At 30.8% G+C, this 21,868-nt stretch overlaps 3 protein-coding genes across 3 annotated transcripts; 2 read left to right on the top strand and 1 right to left on the bottom strand.

The window, feature by feature from the left end:
- Window positions 1-1,237: 1,237 nt before the first annotated feature.
- LOC124929358 (COP9 signalosome complex subunit 4) lies at window positions 1,238-6,176 on the top strand. The gene is made up of 14 exons (XM_047469701.1): window positions 1,238-1,638; window positions 1,726-1,877; window positions 2,072-2,175; window positions 2,293-2,353; window positions 2,745-2,837; window positions 2,930-3,030; window positions 4,011-4,119; window positions 4,812-4,856; window positions 4,954-5,022; window positions 5,137-5,228; window positions 5,311-5,353; window positions 5,497-5,556; window positions 5,667-5,726; window positions 5,901-6,176. Exons 1-14 carry the CDS (start codon window positions 1,509-1,511, stop codon window positions 5,973-5,975), a joined length of 1,194 nt encoding a protein of 397 aa, XP_047325657.1. The 5' UTR covers window positions 1,238-1,508; the 3' UTR covers window positions 5,976-6,176.
- A 532-nt stretch (window positions 6,177-6,708) lies between these two features.
- LOC124931387 (AT-rich interactive domain-containing protein 4B) lies at window positions 6,709-10,774 on the bottom strand. Its single transcript, XM_047471837.1, has 11 exons — window positions 10,208-10,774; window positions 10,056-10,110; window positions 9,861-9,960; window positions 9,539-9,788; window positions 8,715-8,771; window positions 8,518-8,633; window positions 7,892-8,444; window positions 7,606-7,717; window positions 7,461-7,510; window positions 7,233-7,379; window positions 6,709-7,148 (listed from the first exon to the last, which is right to left on the bottom strand). Exons 1-11 carry the CDS (start codon window positions 10,742-10,744, stop codon window positions 6,897-6,899), a joined length of 2,229 nt encoding a protein of 742 aa, XP_047327793.1. The 5' UTR covers window positions 10,745-10,774; the 3' UTR covers window positions 6,709-6,896.
- Window positions 10,775-15,849: 5,075 nt separating this feature from the next.
- Window positions 15,850-19,813, top strand: LOC124932676. The gene is made up of 6 exons (XM_047473342.1): window positions 15,850-16,119; window positions 16,590-18,077; window positions 18,154-18,232; window positions 18,474-18,889; window positions 19,354-19,452; window positions 19,542-19,813. Exons 2-6 carry the CDS (start codon window positions 16,653-16,655, stop codon window positions 19,665-19,667), a joined length of 2,145 nt encoding a protein of 714 aa, XP_047329298.1. The 5' UTR covers window positions 15,850-16,119; window positions 16,590-16,652; the 3' UTR covers window positions 19,668-19,813.
- The last annotated feature ends 2,055 nt before the right edge of the window (window positions 19,814-21,868 follow it).

Genomic DNA, 21,868 nt, shown 5'->3' on the forward strand with positions numbered 1-21,868 from the left:
AAAAGTGTGTGAAGAAAAATAAAGAAGGAAAGTAAGAGCTTTTTTATGTTGGGTAATTTGGAATACAATTTCTGTATTTGTTGGATGAAAAAATAACTTATTTGAATTTGAATTTATTAAATTATTATAATATAATTTTATATTTTTAAAAGATAATTATAAAATAAAATATTATTTTTATAAAACAAAACTCTCAAACAATCTATAAATGTAAAATTATAGATTGTTCTTATTTATTATGCTCTTCATTCAAAATTATGTCAAATGCACATTTAATTGCAAAGGAATGTTTGAATATAATTTTTCCCAAAAAAATGTTTAAATATAACATACATACAAAAAAAAAATCATATTGTTACCAATATTCCGGTATATCAAAATCTCTACATAATATAACTAACCTACTATCATGACCAAATAATAAATAATAGTCCTAATAATGTTTGATCTTTAGATAAGATAATATGTTATTTAATCAACTAAATTATGGTATTTATGTTTAAAATAACATAAACTTATTATATTTATTTAATAGTATATAAAATATAATTTAATTTAACTAAAAAATTAAAAATATTTTTTTTCTATGTAAAAATAAATTTATTAAAATTAACTATCTATTTATAATTATTTGATTTTACTGAAAAGTTTTACCTTCTATCTAATTATTGAATAAAATAAAATTTTAATTGTTTATAAATATTATTTCAGGAAATTGGTATATAAGATATTTTAAAAACTTATCTCTTTTTATCATAATTGATTAACGATAATTTCGGTATCAATATCATATTTTACTATTTTCGGTAGTCATTTTTTTACCACTAATTAAGTATACAAATTCAATTATTAAATAAAAAAAAATTTTTAAATAATTTAAGAATTAATATTTTATCATAATTATACTATTACATTATTTTAAAATTTTACAAAATAAAATTTGAATGTAATTTTATTTTCATTTAATACAAAAGATGTGATTAAATTATATAAAAAAGTTTAAAAATAAAATAAAATAATATTCTAATAATTTTGTAAATCAAGTTATTTTTATTTAAATGTCCCATATTTATTAAAATATTATAACAACGAGTGGGACATCTAGTAACACAAATTTGATATTTGAATGATTTATAAAATAAAAATAATTGTATTTATGGGATGTTAAATGGTTTAAATAAATAAATTTAAGTATTATAACATAATCCACACCAATAAACCCTGAAAGTTATAGGCATGAGCAAACAAGTCCTAAAGCTGAAACAAGCTTGGTTGAGAAGACAGAAGAAGATTAATCGCGCACTAAGAATCACGGCTAGCCACCAAAGAGGAGCCGTGGAACCACTCTCTTACACTTTCCGTCTGCGACTGCGAGGATCTTCAATCTCGCAGACGCTATTTCGTTCTCTCCGTCGACCTTTCTAGACTTCTCACAGACTTAGGGTTTCGGTTTGATCTTTTATCATTTCTGATTCCGTCGTGGAGTACGTATTACTCTATCCACATCAATGGAGACCGCATTCGCGAGCGTGGCTGCGATAACCGATCAGAGGCAAAAGATCGAACGGTACAAGATCATACTAACAACTGTTCTTGCATCCAATGACTTCACACAAGCAACAAAATTCATCGACCATAGTATGTTTTTTCGCCTATTTCTATCCGTTTTTCAGTTATTTATGCATGATTTAATACTCACATTTCGGCGCTTTAATTGATTGACAGTTCTGTCCGACGATGTTCCGTTGGTGGTATCGCGACAGCTTTTACAAACCTTCGCGCAGGAGCTTGGGAGGCTGGACGCAGAGGCACAGAAGGAAATTGGGCATTACATTCTCAATCAGATTCAGCCTCGAGTAGTCTCATTTGAAGAACAGGTTTCTGAGATACTTTGTAATCATACTAATCCATAAAAATGCAATCATATGCTTAAGAAGTTGTTCTTGTTGATGTGGTTGAGTGCTGATATTGATATTGATAGCTATGTTTATTTTATATGGGAGTTGTGTGTTTTCTCTTCTCTATATGTTTTGTTAACTTTCACATTAACTCATTTATTATTCGATTGCAGGTGCTAATAATCAGAGAAAAGCTTGCAGACTTATATGAGTCTGAACATCAGTGGTCAAGGGCAGCTCAAATGCTCGGTGGCATTGATCTGGATTCTGCAATGAGGTCTAGTGTGCTTCTTCTACAATTTAATTCCTATACACTTTCAATATATACCTCGTATTAACATGTTGGATATTTTATCATGTCCTTTTCAACTTTCTTGGGTCTTTTCTACATCAGAGTAATTGATGATAGATTCAGATTGTCAAAATGCGTGAAGATTGCAAGCCTTTATCTGGAGGTGAGCTCTTATTATGCCTTATACTTATTAGGTTGTGTAATTTATTTCATTTTGTTTGCTGAGTAAATGAAAATTTCTGAAAAATAGCCTACTGTTGAATGCAAATTTATATACTTTTATGTCTAGATATAGACTGGAAGTCTGGAATGCTTCAGATGATTAAGAAAGCAACATTGCCATTAGATTGAATCTGGACTTCTATGCATTTGAACATTAGTGGTTCACAGGCACTTTTTATTGACCCTATAGTTAGCTGTATGTTATAGGCATTCAGTGGCAAGTGGTGAAAATTAAGGCACCTATTAGACTAAATATTCATTGCACACATGTATGTTTGCTCTGCAAATCTGGAATTACTAAATATGCATTGCTTTTGTTACTTATTTTTCAGGATGACGATGCTGTAAATGCTGAGGCTTTTATTAATAAAGCTTCTTTCCTGGTTAGCAACAGTCAAGATGAAGTATTGAATTTACAATACAAGGTCAATGACTTTGCCTGCATGCAAAAGATTATTCCTTCTTAAGATTGGAACCTTGACTTAATCATCTGAGCATTTGTTTACGATTTCATCAGGCTTGTTATGCAAGGATATTAGACCTAAAGAGGAAGTTCCTGGAAGCAGCTTTACGTTATTATGACATTTCTCAAATTGAAAAGCGCCAAATAGGAGATGAGTAAGTGTTTAATATTTTTTGGATTTCTTACATGTTTAAATCTCTTTATCTACTTTTTTCAGTATGATCCTTGATTTGACCAGAAAAGGAGTTTCGATTATTGCATACTAAACAACTTTAGGCTGCATGTATGTATAGTGATGTTTGTCAGGTCAAGCTCTGTATTGCCTTTAACTCAGAACTCGTACTCTAATGAAGTTCCTGAATTTAATTGTCACACTTTCCTCATGATCAATATGTTGATCTTGGATTGGGTCAGCCATCAGTGACTTACATGCTTAGACACCACTGTTGCTTCTTGAGATGTGAAGGATATATCTTTTCTGTCAAATATTCAATACGCTGCTTGTTGTTTTCCTCTTAAAAGTAGTCAAAACTTGGAGACATATGGAATCTGATGCTCGGCTTCTGCTTACTTAGTTCAAATTAGCATGTTCAGTTTTTGTATTCTTCATCAGAAAAACTTGTTTACAAGTCATTGAATTTCTGGATGTCATTAATTATCAGGTTGGTTTATTTTTAAGATTAACGCACATTTGGTGTGTGCTTGGGGACAACGAATTGAATGTAAGCTGTTATAGTACGTCTGGAGAGATAAGGTTAGGTAAAACAAGGATCTTCTACAGGAGCATTTTGTCCTGTTTATAAAACTCCAGGAAGGGAATAAATACAACTTAGCTAGTTGAATGTGTACTGTTAATCCATCCAATACTTTGTCTTAGTTTTCATATGTATAACATCAATTTGGTTGTTTTGACTTAATTGTCAACTATAGGAGCATATTGTTATGTTTGCTATGTCTATAATTTCACTTGAGCATGGGATGATTTATTCATTTTTCAGTTTTGTGACAGCTTGGGTTTGAGCAGTAGTATGTTACTTGTCCCCTCACCCCCTGCAGCTTGCTTATATATTATGACTGAAGTGGTGAGAGTCCCCTCCTAAATTTATGTTTAAATATTCTCATTATTGTGCTGCAGGCTTATCGATGAGGATGCACTGGAGCAAGCCCTTAGTGCTGCTGTAACATGTACAATTTTGGCTGCTGCAGGTCCTCAACGTTCTCGTGTTCTTGCCACTTTATACAAGGTAAATCCTTGGCTGCACATACCTTTTTCTCTATGTATGTCCTGTTTCCTTTAATTCTTTTGGCTTTCTTTAGATTGGAAGATCCTTTTATATGTTGATAGTTTCTAAAGGAAGAAATTGATCCTGAGCTATCCAATATTATCATATATTTTAACTTTTTGATCAAGTGGTATGTGTTTTAATTGTCTTTTCTAGGGATGTTCTTGTCTCCCTGCCTTTTGTGTTTGCACCGAGACTTCTAAAAATTGTATGTCTGTAAATTTATGCTGGCATACAAAGTATGTTTTAATATGCATCTTTATAGTTGCTAATTCAACCTCTACATTGGTGCTTTCTAGCTACAAAATTATTTGTCAATTTGTTGATCAAGTGGTTGTTATATTATATGCCCCATTTGGAAACACTTATAATTTTTGTTTTTGTATCCAGATCCGAATGAGAAACAACCACTAAGTTTCTGAATTTGTGTCTAACTAAGTTTAGTTTCCAAATAAAATGTCATCCAAGTATGATACAAAACTTTTGTATCTAGGTGTTTCCAAATGGGTATTGCTGGTGTTTTAAATTTCAGATTTCAGGAATTTGGCTTCCTCATTCATTGATTTAGGCTAGTGGAACTGTTATGAGTAAAACTACTAGGTATGTGGGTTGAAGAAATTATTTGAACGAGGAAATTATTTTATATATATCAGGATGAACGGTGCTCCAAGTTGAAGATTTATCCCATCTTGCAGAAGGTACCCACTCCTCTCCCTCGTATGAGAAAAGTGAAATTTTGTGTATTCCCTAGAACAATTGGTGTTAGAATGTATTGATAACTTATGTTTTGGTCAGGTCTATTTGGAGAGGATATTGAGGAAACCGGAGATTGATGCCTTTGCTGAAGAACTGAAGCCACATCAGGTATCTCCTGCTTCATGTGTTTGTACATTATGGTATATTAAATTTCCACTTCCTTTCTAGTATACTTGTTGAGGTGATGTTGGAAAAATTCATACTAAACTTTATTTCGAACAGAAAGCTCTTCTACCAGATAACTTCACTGTTCTGGATCGCGCTATGATTGAGCATAATCTTTTGAGCGCGAGCAAACTTTACACAAATATAAGGTTGGATTTTGATATCTTCATTTTGCTAGATTTCCATCTTTCTAGTATGTTGAACTTATTGAAGTTTGTTCACCAAAAACAGATTTGATGAATTGGGCACATTGTTGGGCATTCCCCCTAATAAGGTACAATTCTTTTAATCCACAAAACAAAATCACTTCATGCAATATAATCCATGTAGCGTGTACCTAAAAGAAATAAAATTTATTTCGAGGAATTTATACATTTAGTTTCTGCTTCTGGACATAATAGTAATGGTCTTGTCCAGGCTGAGAAGATAGCTTCGAGGATGATATACGAAGATCGAATGAGGGGATCTATCGATCAGGTATTCTTTGATGCACCGGCCTCCCCTTCCACTTCCAACGACGACCCAATAGATAGCATTTAAAATATGAGTAGGAATTTGATTTACATGAGAATTGCAACATGTTTCAGGTTGAAGCTGTCATCCATTTTGAAGATGATACTGAAGAATTGCAACAGTGGGAGCAACAGGTGAGACACCCCTCCTCCCTCCTAGGCAGAGGGCCTGCCTTGTTTGAAATAATCCCTTATCTCATCATCAACTAAATAAATTTATGTTATGTTGTGTATATTGATGGATGTCTGTTTATTTTCTGATGGGTTAAGTGATTGATTCTTATGATGGGTAATAATATGTTGTTGCAGATTGTTGGGGTTTGCCAGTCCCTAAACGATGTGCTGGATGGCATGGCAAAGAAAGGGTTGACAATTCCTGTATGAAGAAATTGTTTTGTTATTAGGGTTTAGGAAGACAGGCAGCATCCTCTTAACATTTTGGAAACTTGTATCTTTCTTCTTCTTCTTCTTCTTCATAGTATTATCATTCATGTCTGCTACTGCTGCTGCTGCTTATTTGATTGATCATTCATGTACTTCTTCTGACTTTTGAAATTTTTTAATGCATTTTTGTGTAGCCAACCACCCACTTTCTTTCTTGGCTACTCAAACCCTATTATGGATCACACAAATGAATGATAATTCTTTATTTCTTCTCTACTCAAGACAATAAATATAACCTTATTTGAAACCTGTAATTTAATTTTATTATGGTACAAATTCTTTACTTATTATTAATGAATAGCAATTTCATGAGCATAAGTTTGATTGCACATGCCTTTAAAAGATAAATCTATTTTTCACCTATTCAATCATTTTTGTAACTTGCATTAGGGATACAAGTTCTTTAAAATATACTAATAATATATTGTTATAAAAAAATTATAATTTATTTTAAATAATATTTTTCACTTATTTTATAATTTATAAAATAAACACTAATTAAATTACAAAAGTAAAATAAACTTATTTAGATAAGCATGCAAATAAATGTAATATTTTTAACTTACTGATTTATTTTAACATTTTTTACTTATAATTTATTTTCCAAAAATAAAATACAAAAAATATGTTAATTAGATAAAAAAAAATATATGCAAATAGTCAACAGGTCAACACTATGTCAAATTAGTCAAAATTGATAAATGAAAGATTACAAATAATAAGTTTACAGAGAATAAAATGAACATGTTGTTTTTTAAATAAAAGAGGATCTATTTAAGTATCTAAAAGATACTGAAAATAGTCAAAGAAAACATTTATTGTATGAAATTAATGTTAAGGTGGATGAACCAACACATATTGTCACTTCCTTCCTTGAGTATTGAAAGGCCTCTTGCGAATTTTAAAAGCAGCTAAAGCAGTTTGAGTTAATCCCACCATATTGTCCTCTTCAATAATCAATGATTGCTGCTTTTTTGACTGTTGTACTTTTAGCATCTCCAGAAGAGATGTTGGATTTGAGACACTCTCAGTCGTTATAATTCTCTGACTGCTACTGGTACTACTAATGAACTTTCTTGTCACTTTCTTTTTCATAACATGTTCGGTTTCAATCTGCATCCAGCCAAACAAACAAAAACAGGTTCATTTTCAATCCCAAATCATAGAGATATCAAAATTGTATTCATTCAAACTTACTGCCTCAGAAGAATCCTCTGTTGGAATTGTGATCGAGCTTCTGCTATTACTGTCGTCTCTGCAGAAAATATAAGACCTAGCATTACCCGTTCCTTTTTTCTTAGCTGCTGGAAGTGAATGGCTTGATGCACGACCAAGGAAAGATGTCTGCACTAATATTAGTGTAATTAATCCTAATCCAAATTCAAACATTTGTTATGATTTGACAAATAATGGACAGCTTCTTACCTTAGAGGAGCTGTTGCTATTCCCCCCTATCAGCAACTTATCAAAAAATGCTGCACAAATGTAAAACATGTACAATTAAATCCCACATTTTTCTAGGTTATGTTTGAAATGCAACTAAGTGTTCAAATCTATATTCCAAACATACATGTTTTCACGTTCTTCTTAGCATCACCGATGGTGTTCAATTTCTTTATAAGGCCAAAAACGTCTCTAGAGTTCTCATCTTCAATTGGGGGTAACAAAGTCACTTCTTTTTCCTGCCCATTTTTAAGCAAACAATATCAAACTGAAAATTGTACCAAGCCATGTAAAAAAGGTCAAGCATTATCATATGCCTTGTTTGATCTAAGAATAATATCAAATAACCCAATATCTCATCATCAATCATATCATTCAAATTATGTATGCATTAGGACAGAATGGTAACTTACAGCTCTGATTAGAATGCGTTGCTTAGCCAGCCTCGTCTCTGTCTCATCGTCAGAACTGTAAGTTTCATCCTTGTCAGGAAACATCTCAGGAATCATTAGTCTCATTTTCTTTTTCTTTGTCTTTCCTTTAGACAAGTTCCCTTCTCTGAGATCTTCTGCTGACTCATCGTCAGATGATTCGTCTTCTTCCTCCTCGAGCAATGTAGTTGATTCCCTAACCTTTGAGCCACATCCTAGTTTCTGCAAAAGGTTATCTGTTCCAAATGAATCCTGTTGTTCTAACCACTTCTGGTGTAGCTCATTGCGTTTTTCTAAGTCTGCTTTTTCTTCTTCATAACCAGTAGCAATTAGATCTTTAAGATCCTCATAATCATCGATTTCATCATCTTCATCATCTTGGAAACGCATATCATTGTCACTGTCATCCTCTTCAACTGCCTCATCATCAACAAATTGTCTAAGGAGATCACCATCACCGCTAGTGGAATCATGTAGTAGTATATCTGGAACAATATTCTCCTTGTCATTATATTCCTCCTCTTCATCAGAACAACTGCATGAGAAAAATAACTAGTAAAACAGTTGAAGACAATGAGACAACACACCAACTGTGGATTTCAGCTTACATGTCATTGGATAGAGCAGAATCAAACTTCAATTCCATTAGAAGTGGAGATATTCCTAAAGGTTCTTCTAGAGTACTCTTCTGGCCACGGGGCATCTCATCATTATCAAAGAGATCCTAGAAAATAATCAGCAATTATAATCAACTAATTCTCAAGGAGGAAATCAACACATAATTCTCAATTTGCTAGTAGAAAACCTCGGTGTCATCTAGTGGTGCTCGAGGCTGAAGCAAAGGTTGTGGTTCGTCATGAACCTGTATTGGTAGGAGAGAAAGGTGTCATGTAAGGGATACACTGCACAAATATATGAACCACAAACATTCTCCCTAGTAGAATACACTTTTTGACAATTTCAGCAAGGAAATAACAAAGAAAATGATGGGGTCTCGGAAGACATTAATCAATGAATCACTTATAGGGTCAGTTTCATCTTCATGGGTCTCCTTTTACAGACAAAATTCATGTTTCCCTTTGAAAAGGCTTGGATACCAAGGGAAAGATATTCAGATATGTAGAAACGATTTATAAACTGAAAACCAAGATCAATTGAAGAGCAGTTCTGCTCTCAAGATCTTGGAACTTTATTTTTTCTTGTTATCTGAGTGAATCCTTGTACATTATTCCTAGCTGTTATTTATGAGTATTGGATTGAAAACAGATAGCTAAATATAAGGAATGATATATACTCAATATCTTGATTCCAAAAGCAGGGGAAGGCATGTCTTCTAGGGAATTATGTTGAGTTGTTTCAAGCAGAACATAGTAAAATTAGGGGAATGTTATTTCCCTTTTTACTCCATATAGTGCATACTCTACTAATTATTATACTAGCCCTATACTAATAGTAAATACTATCATTATACTACTAAGAATTTATCTTATTACTATTGTTACATAGTTCTATTTTGAACTTAATATCCTAGATTCCACATGAACTAGCACATACATATGGCATAACTGAAAGTACAGTCATTTTGATGAAAGGGGTCAATTTATCTGGCATAAGAATTATTGAATTTACCATTTGCAGATTATGGCTGTCATCCTTTGAGCTTGATACAGGCACCTTACAAACATCCATGTCAGTTTCATCAATTGAAGTATTTTTCATATCTGCACAACACGCTCCCAACTCCACTCCATCTATCTCCTCAGATTTGTCAACCCGTTGAAACTGAACTGAATCACTGGGATCATAATCCCTAGTCAATCCCTCGGAGGGAGGGTTGTTAAGAGAATTAACTGAAGCTGAAGCTGAAGCTGAAGCAGACCTGTCACTAATCAAATTCAGTAACATGGATTCACTATAAAGGTATTCAAGTTTAATATAGTAGCATTCTCACTTCTTCAACATCTCAAGTTTCCTTTGCCTTATCTTTTCCAGAACTGATCCTATAGGCTTGTGTACAATTGGTATTGGCTTGAACGCTGCACCACTAGTTTCTAGGAAGTTGATGATTCAAATAAATATCAGCAATTTGTTGGACAATCAACAAATGTAAGAAGGTTTAAATCAAACAGGAAAACATGGATTATACCTCTCAATAACTTCTGAGACTCAGCGTGAAGCAGCTGAAGATATTCTCTTCTTTCCTGTAAATTGGTGATGGGAAATCATGTTTGATAACATAGGGATATGATTGATGAAAAAAAAAGAGTGCAAGAAGTAAGCATATCTAGAACAGTGTACCTTTTCCTCTCTTCTTTTGTTAGAGGAAGACGTTTTGGGCTTCACATCATTCCCCTCGCTCCTGTCTTCCTTCTTTTTCTTTTTTCCTTTACTTTCATCAAAATTCCTTTTCTTTGCCTTGGAAACATTAACATCAGAATCCTCTACGGAATTCCCTTCTACAGGCTTCTCATCACCTCTATCAACGAAACTTTCATCAACATCATCGTGCTCAACGCCAAAATCCAGAGATCTCTTAGCTTCTTTACGATCCACCGCAGGAGACACTAGATCAGAATTGAACTCAATATCCGCATCGAAGCTCTCGGAATTCGATAGATTTGGCGAGTAATCTTTGTTGGCTACTTCAGACCGCTCTAAGGCTTCTAGCTTTGAAAAGATCGATGAAGACGCTAAAAGATCGGCCTGCATAGGTTGAGATGGTGCGGCATCGATGATACCAGTTGCTTTCTTTAAGCGTTTCAGCCGGCGATGGTGAAGTTGGGGGGAAGCTTCTTTGGGAGGAGAAAATGAGTCGTAAAGATCGTCACTCTCCATTTGAGATTCGATCTAAGGGTTTGAATGGTTCAGGCGGCTATATAACTTTTATAGCGCTTTGAAATGTTGTGATGGGAGGCGCGCAATACATCACTAAAAGGCGGGAAAATGATCCAAGGGGAAATTCTCAACTGGGTAACTTAATTTAAGAGATTTATTCAAATAATCCCTTTAACTTATTATTGGAGCATATAACATTATAACTTACTTCACTTGCTTGCCAGATTTTTATTTTGTTGTTAAAACTTGTCTATTAAGTGTGAATAAGGATGACCATTTGAAATCGCTCCGTAGTAACTGAACTGAATTGTCTTGTTTATGGCGGTTTTTTCTCGGTTTGATTAGTAGTTGACCAAAGATGGGACAGATATGATATTTGTGTCTCATGCCCTGACTGGCCCCGATTTCACCTCGATTCTGTCATGAATATTATAAACATGGTTAAATATATAAAATATCGATATATTTATTTACTAATTATATTTTACAAGTGTTGTAATTTTATTTCCTTATAATAATATAAAATTTTAATATATTACAATATATTATATTTAAAAAATTCGTTTATATAATTTTATTTTATACATTTTTTATTTTAGAAAAAATATGGTATAAACGATACTCGTGGGTATTCTCCTAAACCGGACGGGAATAGAAAAAAAATATTTGAAGTAAAAATAGAGCGGGGATGGTAAATACATTACCGGTCCCGAACCGCCTTATTGTCATCCCTAGTTGTTATCCTCACGTTGATAGTTTTTGTAACCGAACTCAATAAATTTTCTAAACCTTGCTTTTTTGTTTTTGATCATTAAATTGTTTATTTTTCTAATATATTTAAATGAGTGTGTTCATCGGTTCAGTTTTAGGTTATTCGAGTTTTTTTATTCAAGTTCTTTGAATTGTTATTATTTTTAAACAAATTCAAAAACTGAACAAAATATTAAAATTCGAATTCAACTGAATTGAATATTCAAAATATTGAACACATACACAATTATATTTTTTATTAAAATAATTGTCTTCACGTTTTTTTACATTCACTGCCAACAATTTTTATGGGCTAAAATGATATGAATTTGAATATATAATAAAATATATAATTATTTAGTTGTATATAATAAAATATATAATATATAATAAAATAAATAATAAAAAATGAATTCTTTTTCGAGTTGAAATTTTAACTCGAAAATCAAACTAAAAATTGTATTTGAATTCAAATTGGTTTAAAATTTGATTCGAACACTGAAAATGAACTTCAAATTCGATTTATTCAAATTCGGTGATTTCGAATTCGGTCGAATATTTATTTCAGACCAAATATTGAACACCCTTATTTAGATTATATCATAATTTTTTTTTATCTATATCGTATATCGTACCGAAAATTTTTGATAGGAAAAATCATATCGTTATTATACCCTTATTTCAGTATATCGTTATCTTGGTAGGATAAACATAACATACCGAATATTAAATGTATACCGTGATTTTTTTTTGTATGGTATCGATATTTTAACATTAATATCGAATAATATTAAAATTTTGTTATACTTTGATTTATTTTTTAAAATTATATTTATAATATCATTAATATAAAATATTTTTAAAAAATCTGTTAAGATTAGAGAAAATTAATTAAAGTTAAACCCTCAGATTTATATTCAAAATAAAATAAATTTATTAAGATTTGTTGATTCGTTTATAATCGTTGGAATTTGTTGATATATTCTTAATCCAATTATTGAAATTGAAAATTAAAACATAATTATTTATATGTAATATATATATATTCGGTATATAGTAATGTATCGAATTTTGAATATTCATATTTTTATTGTATTGGTAATTTCAATATGAATACTATACCTTATATTTTTTTGATATATAAAAAAATGTAATTTTTTCAATCCTATATAAGTCTCAAACTTGTTAATGAACCTCAGTTTTCGACTCATTATTTTACTAAATTATTTAGCAGAATTTTAATATAGATTAATGATACAAACAAAATATCAAACATTGTAGTTTTTATGATGAGCATTTTACACTTATTTTTCTATCAATCTCTTACCATTTAAATATTATGATCTCATTCGGAACATTTTATGCACATATACCTTGTATCATCAACCATCCGTTTCTCATTAATATATTATATATATATTTTTATAATTATTTTAAATTTACTGATCTCAGCAAGGAGGAAATTAAAAATTACAGTTTGAATGAGTTTGAACCAAATTTAAAATAATTTTAATTTTTAGTGGGGTTGAATAAAATAATGAAGAAATTATAAATTTAACTAAGGATGAAAGTGAGTTTAATTTTTATTTATTTATAAAAGAAAATAGTGAATAAAAATGAAAAAAAAAACAATTAGGGAGTCATGTTCCTTTTCCTAGCGTAAAAAAAAAATTTTTTTTTTTTTTTTGTTTTGTTTAAGAACTCAATCTAGATCCATTCCAAAAGAGAGTCATTATATATAATATTAAAAATTATATATTATTAAACCAACATAAATTTAATTAAACAAAAATTTAATTAAATTTCTATACAATTAAATATAATAAAAATATTTTAAATTTAATTTGTAACTGATAAAATAATAAAGAAATTGTCCAACTAAATAAAATTGTCCAACCAAATAAATAATCACCTCAACTACGTCTCAACATTTGAAAAATAATTATAACAAGATATTTGTTATCAAATATAAATTAATAAAATAACAATTAATTAACACATAAATAAATAATTTTTATTGAAATAATTTATTATATATGTTTTTATTGACGTTGGATTTATAAATGTCATCATTAAGGTGAAATTATAAATAAATAAAAATTAATTGAAAAAAATTAAGATATAATAAAAATAAAATAAAAAGTCAAAAGTAACTATTATGTAAATATAATAATATTATTATTTTTTAAAAAACTGAAATATATTAATTTATTAATAATTATTTATTATAAAATATGATTTAAATATAAAAAATAAATAAATTTAAAAGATAAAAATACCCCTAAATTATATATATATAAAAAAATCATATCAAACAAATTTTAAAAAATAACTAAAATCTAAATAATATGAAACAAAAATAAAATAAATTAATATATCTAACATCATTTTTTTTTTCTCTCTCTCAATCAATCAATGCTTAAAGAATCTTAAATTGCATACTCAACACCTTCCTCTAAATTATATATATAAAGATTGAATGAACCTGGTCTCACCTTGATTTGAACATTTTGTATTATTTTCGATTAACATTTTAATCTTAAACCATTTAAAATTATTAATTTATATTTATAATTTTTCTATATTATTATATAATTATATAATTAACTATTCAAAATAAATTACTTACATTAAAAATAAATATCATCCTTTAACTTTATAAAAATAAAAATTTGTTAAATAGTTCAGTTGATTAGTGTAATTTATATATAATGATAAATTTCAATTCAAAACAAATGTTTTATCTTTTAAATTATAAACATTTAAATAAACATCTTATATTATAAACCACGGATGAATTTTTAGGAGTGGAGTGTAAACCAGAAAGTAAGCTAGTATAATATTCTATTGGCATCAAACCACTTTATCAATATGTGTTTAATATAATCAAAATTGAGATATCAGATTTTAAGTTTAAGACTTTTATCACTTTAAAATTAGCTTAAGTAGCTAGCTTGCATATTAATGTTGTTAAATTGTAAATGTTGAATTGAATGTAAACTTTGGTAAAATATGAGATCATGCATTATTCTAATGGATGACAATCCCATATGATAAATTAAAATAAAATGGGAAAATTATTTTAATAAATAAAATTATTGTATTAATAAGTTATTTTAATAGAACGGTGAGAAAAAAATGAAGATGTGGTCGAGGGGTGGGGTATCCAAAGGAACCCCACAAATAATTGGTTTAATTTTCGATTTTGAGTAATACTTGTTTGGAACCAAATGGTTTTTGTTTATTTACTCATTGACGGAACTAAAACGGGGCCAGCATGAACTTGTGCCCCAGTCCCCGTCTGACTCCTCATCCTTCAGAGACTACGAGTATAATAGAAGTGTAAGATATAATTAATATAATAGGTTTATGTAGTATAAACAGCTGTAGTATTGCGGTAATAAATACATTTAGTCTAGCCTAACCTACATGGGTTCGGTTACTAGATTTATCCAAACCAAATCAAATCCCATTTGTCATTTTTTATTGAACTAAATTATTATTTTATTTCTTTGAATCATTGTATTTTTTTTTAAGAAAATAAGATTTGATTGATGTTATTATTTGAATGGTTATAAAATTTGCGATTATAGAGAAAATAAATAAGATAAGTTTGAAAGAAGGATAGATGAGAAAGAAGAGGATATAATAGATTAGAGAGTGAAATAAGATTAATTTAGGTTTTTTTTGTTTTTAAATTAATATACTGTATATAATATCTTATCATTTTTGAAAAGCTTAATACTTGATTAAATTTTTGTATATATATATATATATAAAATGTCATTTTTGAAATTTATTTATCATTTTTTTTTTGTATAATTGAATATTTAAAAAGTCAATTTTTTTTTTTTATAAAAAAATATCAAAATTATGTTAAACAGGTAAATAATAGTTTACAAAAGTAAAAATAAATTAATTATCTAAAAGATGTTAAACCAAAATATGAAATTGAGTATCTATTGGTTCTCAATCGATAATTCGGATTAATTATCCATTTTTTCCGACTAAGTACGGTTTGAATTCGGATAATAATTTAAATTTATAATATTTGTGAAAAATTAATAAAAATATTATGATTGAATTACTCTTAAATTAAATAAGAAAAAAAGAAAAATTTAATAAATTTATTAAGATTTACAATTATATAATTTTAAAAAATAAAATAAAATAAATTACACTTTAATATAATTTTTTTATATAATTGGAAGTAAATTTTTTACTAAAATTTTATTTACATTTCCTTACTTTAGCTCTATCTTATTAGTATAGGGACTTGAATGACAAAATATGATATTCTGAGTGGTGACCCAAAAAGAAATATCTAAATAGCACGCACTAGTGCAGCCCGGTAAGAGTTCATTTCGAAGCAAAGCCCTAATAAGTTCCCGCCATTGCTAAATCTGGCGCGAGTTCTAAAATGCCTGCATTCTCTTCATCATCTATTTCCACTTCTGAATCTCTTTTTTAATTTCTCCCACTGGTTTTAGGTCTTAGGTGTTTACGCCTTACTTTCGGCTGACCCTACTACGATTCGCTGTTCTGTTCGACGACATCAATCCGTGTTCATCTATCTTCGCATCGTTCTGATTTGTTCCGATTTCTCCTCCTGAAATAGTTTCCAGGTACTTTCTTCTCTTTCATTTTCTGTCGATCTATCGAAAGATTTTTACTTTTTTCCATTGTTAACGGAGGTTCAGTGAAAGAAACCTAGGTTTCTTTATAGATCCGTTTTAGCTTATATGAAAATCGATTTGTTAGGAAATTAAGAATATTGTCGTGCATTTAGCATTGCGAATCTTAATCGTTTGAATAGAGGGATGGTATTAAGCGATGAAATCGTTTCTTGATTACATGGTTCTTCAAATTGAGTGATTTATTCAATTTTGCACTTTTATGGATTTTCTTATTTATTTGCACCATTGTATTGTGTATACATTTCTGCTCTTGTTCTATCAGACAAATTTATGTGACACCCTTTAGTTGTGCCTCTGCTGCTAAACAAGTGCAAGCTTACTGTTTGGTCTTGATTACATTAACTATGGTGACAAACATTATTATCATTGATTTATTTCCCCTTTATTTTCTATGTCAGGTGTCATTTAAGACACCAAGTAGGTATTGCAAGACAAGCAGAGAAACACTTCAATCTTTGTCAATGAAGCTAAGGAGTTGCAATAATATGCACTTCATTCAGACCATAAAGCATGGTTCAGTTCAAAAAATTCCTAATGTAGATAGTATAGGGAACCCAGCTCTTGTGTTTAAGGATATGAAGGACATACCATCGAAACAAGATGACCATGCTGGATCTACTGATGGTATTTCTGACTATGCTGCAAAGGGAAAAACTGAGTGCCTACCTTTGGCTGAAAGGATAACAAAAGCCTTTGACCATAATAATGTAAGCTATACACCCAAGGATGATGATCAAGATTGTGACTCAGATGATCTCTATATTGGGAGTGAGACATTGAAGCAGATGAAAGGAAGGTGCAGAAAGAAAAAGAAAAAAGGTGCTTGTTTTGTTTATTTGGTGCCAAAACAAGAACAAAATGAAACTCAAGTTGGAGAAGATAACGACCTCGAGGAATCTCTTAGCATTTTGAAGTCAAAACTCTCAAAGAACCGGAAAGGAAAAAGGAAACGGCCTGATCGATCTGTCTCTGATGTCCATATTGTGGTTTCTAACAAATCTGAAGAAACCTCAAGTGAAATGGACTATCAATTGGGCGATGCATGTGTACCTTCTGAAGTAAAAATTGAGGACTCGGAAACAGAACTCTCACAGTGCTGTAATATATTTCATAATATTGAACATTGTTTTAATGGTGATGACACTAATAAAGAATGTGCTTTGACTGAGTTGGAATACCAAACATGGGTATTATCACGTGGTTATCTCCAGACATGTACTCTAAATGCTGAACCTTTGTTTATTCTTCCTCCAAGTATTGGAGAAAATGTGGAGTTTGTTGAAGTAGGTGAGACACAGCCACAATTATACTTGTTGCCTGCTCCAGAAGATGTTGATGAAGAAAGTTATGATGGGTATCCTGTTGGTCATGAAAGCTTTTCAAAAGATAGACCTTATCTTGAAGACCAAAGAGTAGACATGTTGAATAAGTTCCACAATGATGCCTTTTCTGGACAGATAGATGATATCTCTGGAGATCAGGTTCAAGATATGGTTTTTGATGCAAATGAAACTGAGGATAACAATGGGATCAATATTCTAAATGGCTTTACTTTGGAGAACAAGACGAACTCTACTTCTTATTCAGAGGCTGTTTTGCTTTCCACTGAGATGACTCCAGATATTGCCTATAAGCTGCCTGAAGACCCAGAATTTTCTATAGAAGCTAATGCAGAAATAAGCCATCCTAAACCCGAGAACAGTATATTATTAACTGTATCCGATGGTGAGCAATCTCTATGTTCTCCTTCTGCTGATGCTGAGAAGAGCTACCTGGAAGAGAATCATCAGATGAGAGCTCCTTTTGAACTCTCACCTCCAAGAATGAAAGCTTCTGGTATTTCAGAGATGGACCATCCTCCTGAGAGGTTGCTTTCAACAAGGAAGGTATACAGTTATTTGTTTACTTGATTCTGTAACTTGTCCCATGTGTAATTTTTATGAATTTGATGATCTTTTCCAGGTCATTTCACCATCATCTCAAGAAAAGCTACAGAAGGCTATGAAAGGCATGGAGTTCACAGAAGAATTGGATGAATACAGTAAGTGCTTTTATGGTCAAATACATGGCTTTAGTTGTTAAAGACTCGTTTTTTGTGGTATTTTGCTCCTTACCTTCTGTGTTAGTGGCTTGTAAGCAGTAAATTCAAGGAGCTCATAACTTATTGTTTGAATGTTCAGATAATACTGGGGATTTGTGCTTCACATTTCTTCTCAAACATGAAATGATGATAACTTTGTTATTGTTAAGTTTCTCTCTGATGTGTGTTGCGATTATTTTAGGGTGCAAGGAGAAATTATACTTCAGAAACAGACAGAAAAATGAAACCTTGCCAGGCAAAGTGGGTTTCCCGGGTAACTCCAATGAGGAACGGGAATGCAAACGCAAAGGAAACAAAATCACTATAAGCTCCAAACAGATTTATAAAAAGCACTGTAAAGATTGGAAAGGTTCTCAACCAAATTCGAATCAGAAGATTTCTCAAAATTTTCATTCTCCATCAGGACTAAGCACAGGGCCTACCTCTATGCAAAGTTGGTCTGAGAGTGCTGTGAAATTCTCACAGCGTCAGATGCAAGACATGGACTGTCTAGCAAAAAAATTAATGCAAGAGTTGAAATCCATGAAGGACATAGTAGAAGGAAGTCTGAATTCTGAAGCAACCCATGCTACAGCTTCACAAATGAACACTGATGAGGTATGTGAACATATCTCTTAAGGCAACTAACTCATTATTGCATCAACTGGTCTGTCTGATACATTTTCTCTTTGATTGGGGATAAGGTTTACTTAACTCTTATTAATTTGACCAAAGTGCTCCCATTTGCATACTTTCTTTATTAAGGTCTTGTTTGATCTGATGTTATTTGAATAGACAAGTGGTTGTTTCAAATAACCTTGTATGATTTAGTTTATAGAAAATCATGTTATTTCTGTAAAAAGACAGTATGGGGTATAAATATATGTATAAAACAGATTGATGATTGGATAGTGGTTATTTGGAATGAATTCCAAAAATTCCACATAAAAAAGGTTTAAATTTGTCAGTTATGTGTCTGGAGAAAGGGTGGTTAATTGTGCATGGATGCTTCATTTTGTTCTTTTATTAAAGGTTGTTACTGATGCATGAGTGGGGATATATTTATCCTTTTTGATTTGCAGGTAAAAACAGCCATCAAGAGTGCAACAAAGATTGAAGAAAGAACAAAGAAATGGTTATCCATAATGGCGAGGGACTGTAATCGGTTTTGCAAGATAATGGTTCGTTCTTCTTGTCATATCCATCCTCTTAACTGAAGACTGTTTGAAAGTGTTGTTCACCATTGATATCATTTAATTAATTGTTACAGGAAAAACTGCATGACAAAAAAGAGTTATCCCCTGAAAGTGTAACTGTGAAGAAGAGGAAGATTGTATTTGCTGATGAAGCTGGAGGAGTTCTCTGTCATGTGAAGGTCTTGGAAAATGACATGTAGCAAATTTATATAAACTTGAAAATTGATTTATTCATATAGATATTAAAAATTAAAGCCATTTGTGTGCTATGTAGACTGGTTTGCTCTATGTTTAATGGGTGGAATTCTGAATTGCATGCATAATTATTATTGTGTTGTTTATTACACATTTATTTGAGTGGGGGGTTGATTTTACAGAACAATGTTTCCCAAACTTCTGTAAAGGCAGAGACAATGGCAGGGACATGATGCTTAGAGTTTAAGGAGAGAAAACAGTGTAATAGCTGCTCTAATTCCTTGGCATCAAACATATGCTTCTCTAGTATCATCTCCATCATTGAATCCTTAAAATCACGTTGAGGATCCTTTGAAGATGTCTTCACAACCATTGCATAGTTGTCACTCATTCGACTCCTCCTCCGTCTCTGAATCCTGATCTTCTTTCTGTTTTTAGGACTCTTGGTTGTTGTTGTTGGTGGTGCTTCTTTCATATAACTCATACCCTCCGGGGAAGAATAATCAATGACATTCTTCTTCTTTTTAATATTCCCTCTCGGTTTATTTGGTGTCTCTTTCCCGATGAGAAAGTTGGGTATTGGAGTAGAAGGTGGTGCTGGTGGTGGTGGCGGGTAGGAGATTTCGATAGTTTTGGGAGTTGGAGATTTGGGGAATGAGGAGGGGTTCTTGGGACGACATAGATGGAAGGACGAAAGAGAGAATGAAAGCTTAAATTTTTTAGTGTTAGGCATGGTGGTTGGTGGTTATGATTTGAATTGAAAAATCCAGAGGATCTCACAAGCAATATATATATATATATATATATATATATATATATATATAATGAGATGAGATCATGATTGGGAAACAGATAAGACAAAATTAATGGTAAACGTTTGAATGTGTGATTATGGGGGGTATATAGTCCATGCCAGGCCAGGCCGGCTTATACGTATAGAGTGTTGAAATGGAGAAATGGTCTGAGGATGATTCTTGGAATAAAGGTTGAGATGGACTAAACACGAGAAAGTTGTAGCCAGCTATGTTGAACCATTCGTATCATATTAATAATATATCTGATGACAATAGTGCAAATCAGGGGTGAAATACACTTATCAATTCCTTTTACTCGGGAGATAATTTTTAATACCATTTTCGTATGGTTGGGTTTTGGATAATCGATGTGGAATACTGTTAACACCATATTTCTTAGGTATCTCGTGAAAGTCATAATTATAAGTCTAGCTTTATAAATTAATCCAAATATATATATATATATATATATATATATATATATATATATATATATATATATATATATATATATATATATATATATATATATATATATATATAATTATAAAAAAACTTAAAATTCTTATGATATAGAGAATAAATAAATATATTCATAATATTATATATTTAATTATGTCTATTATTATTTCTGAACGGAGTCAGAGTGGAGACACAAATATCATTCTCGACACTCCGTCTAATTATTGGTCAACTATTAATTTAGATAAAAAAATTCTGAAACAAAATATAACAATGACAAAAATAGGTACCTAATAGATCTAATAAATAAATACATATATATTTAAAACGATAGAGTGATTTTCATACTTGTAAATTCCATTATTATTACTACTATACATGAATGTTATTCTTTTTTGTTTGTCATTTTATAGGAGAACAAGACAAACAAAGCTAGGTCTCAATGAAAAACACAAATAGAACCCTTCAAAAACTCAATATTGGATTAAGATATTTATTTATCTATTTTATATTCAAATTTTATAATCTAGTCAAATCACGTGTTTTAAATTTTTGTGTTCTTCATATATTGTACGGTTAAGAGAATAAAAACACACATACATGCATATATATATATTTTCTTATTGTTTATGCTTCAACAACACAAGGATTTAAAATGTTACAAGTATAGTTGTCACAATAATTTTGTATGTAAACATTATTATTTTTTTTTACAATACTCAGTAAAATCATTAATAAGTCATTATGATCATGTTGATTTTGATCCATCATTCATTTAGGCTATTCATAGTACGTAAGAGTTTTCAAATAATCCTTGGCAAATAAAAAATTGCCTAAAATATAAAAGATTTCAGGTTCTTTTTTAAAAAAATAAAAGAAAATGCATTGAGGTGCTTCTCATGGGGATGGAGGTGTCTTTCGTAATAAAAAAAGTTAAAAAAAGAAAAAAA

This window comes from Impatiens glandulifera, chromosome 3 (assembly GCF_907164915.1).
Source record: "Impatiens glandulifera chromosome 3, dImpGla2.1, whole genome shotgun sequence".
In the NCBI taxonomy this organism is placed as follows: Eukaryota; Viridiplantae; Streptophyta; class Magnoliopsida; order Ericales; family Balsaminaceae; genus Impatiens; species Impatiens glandulifera.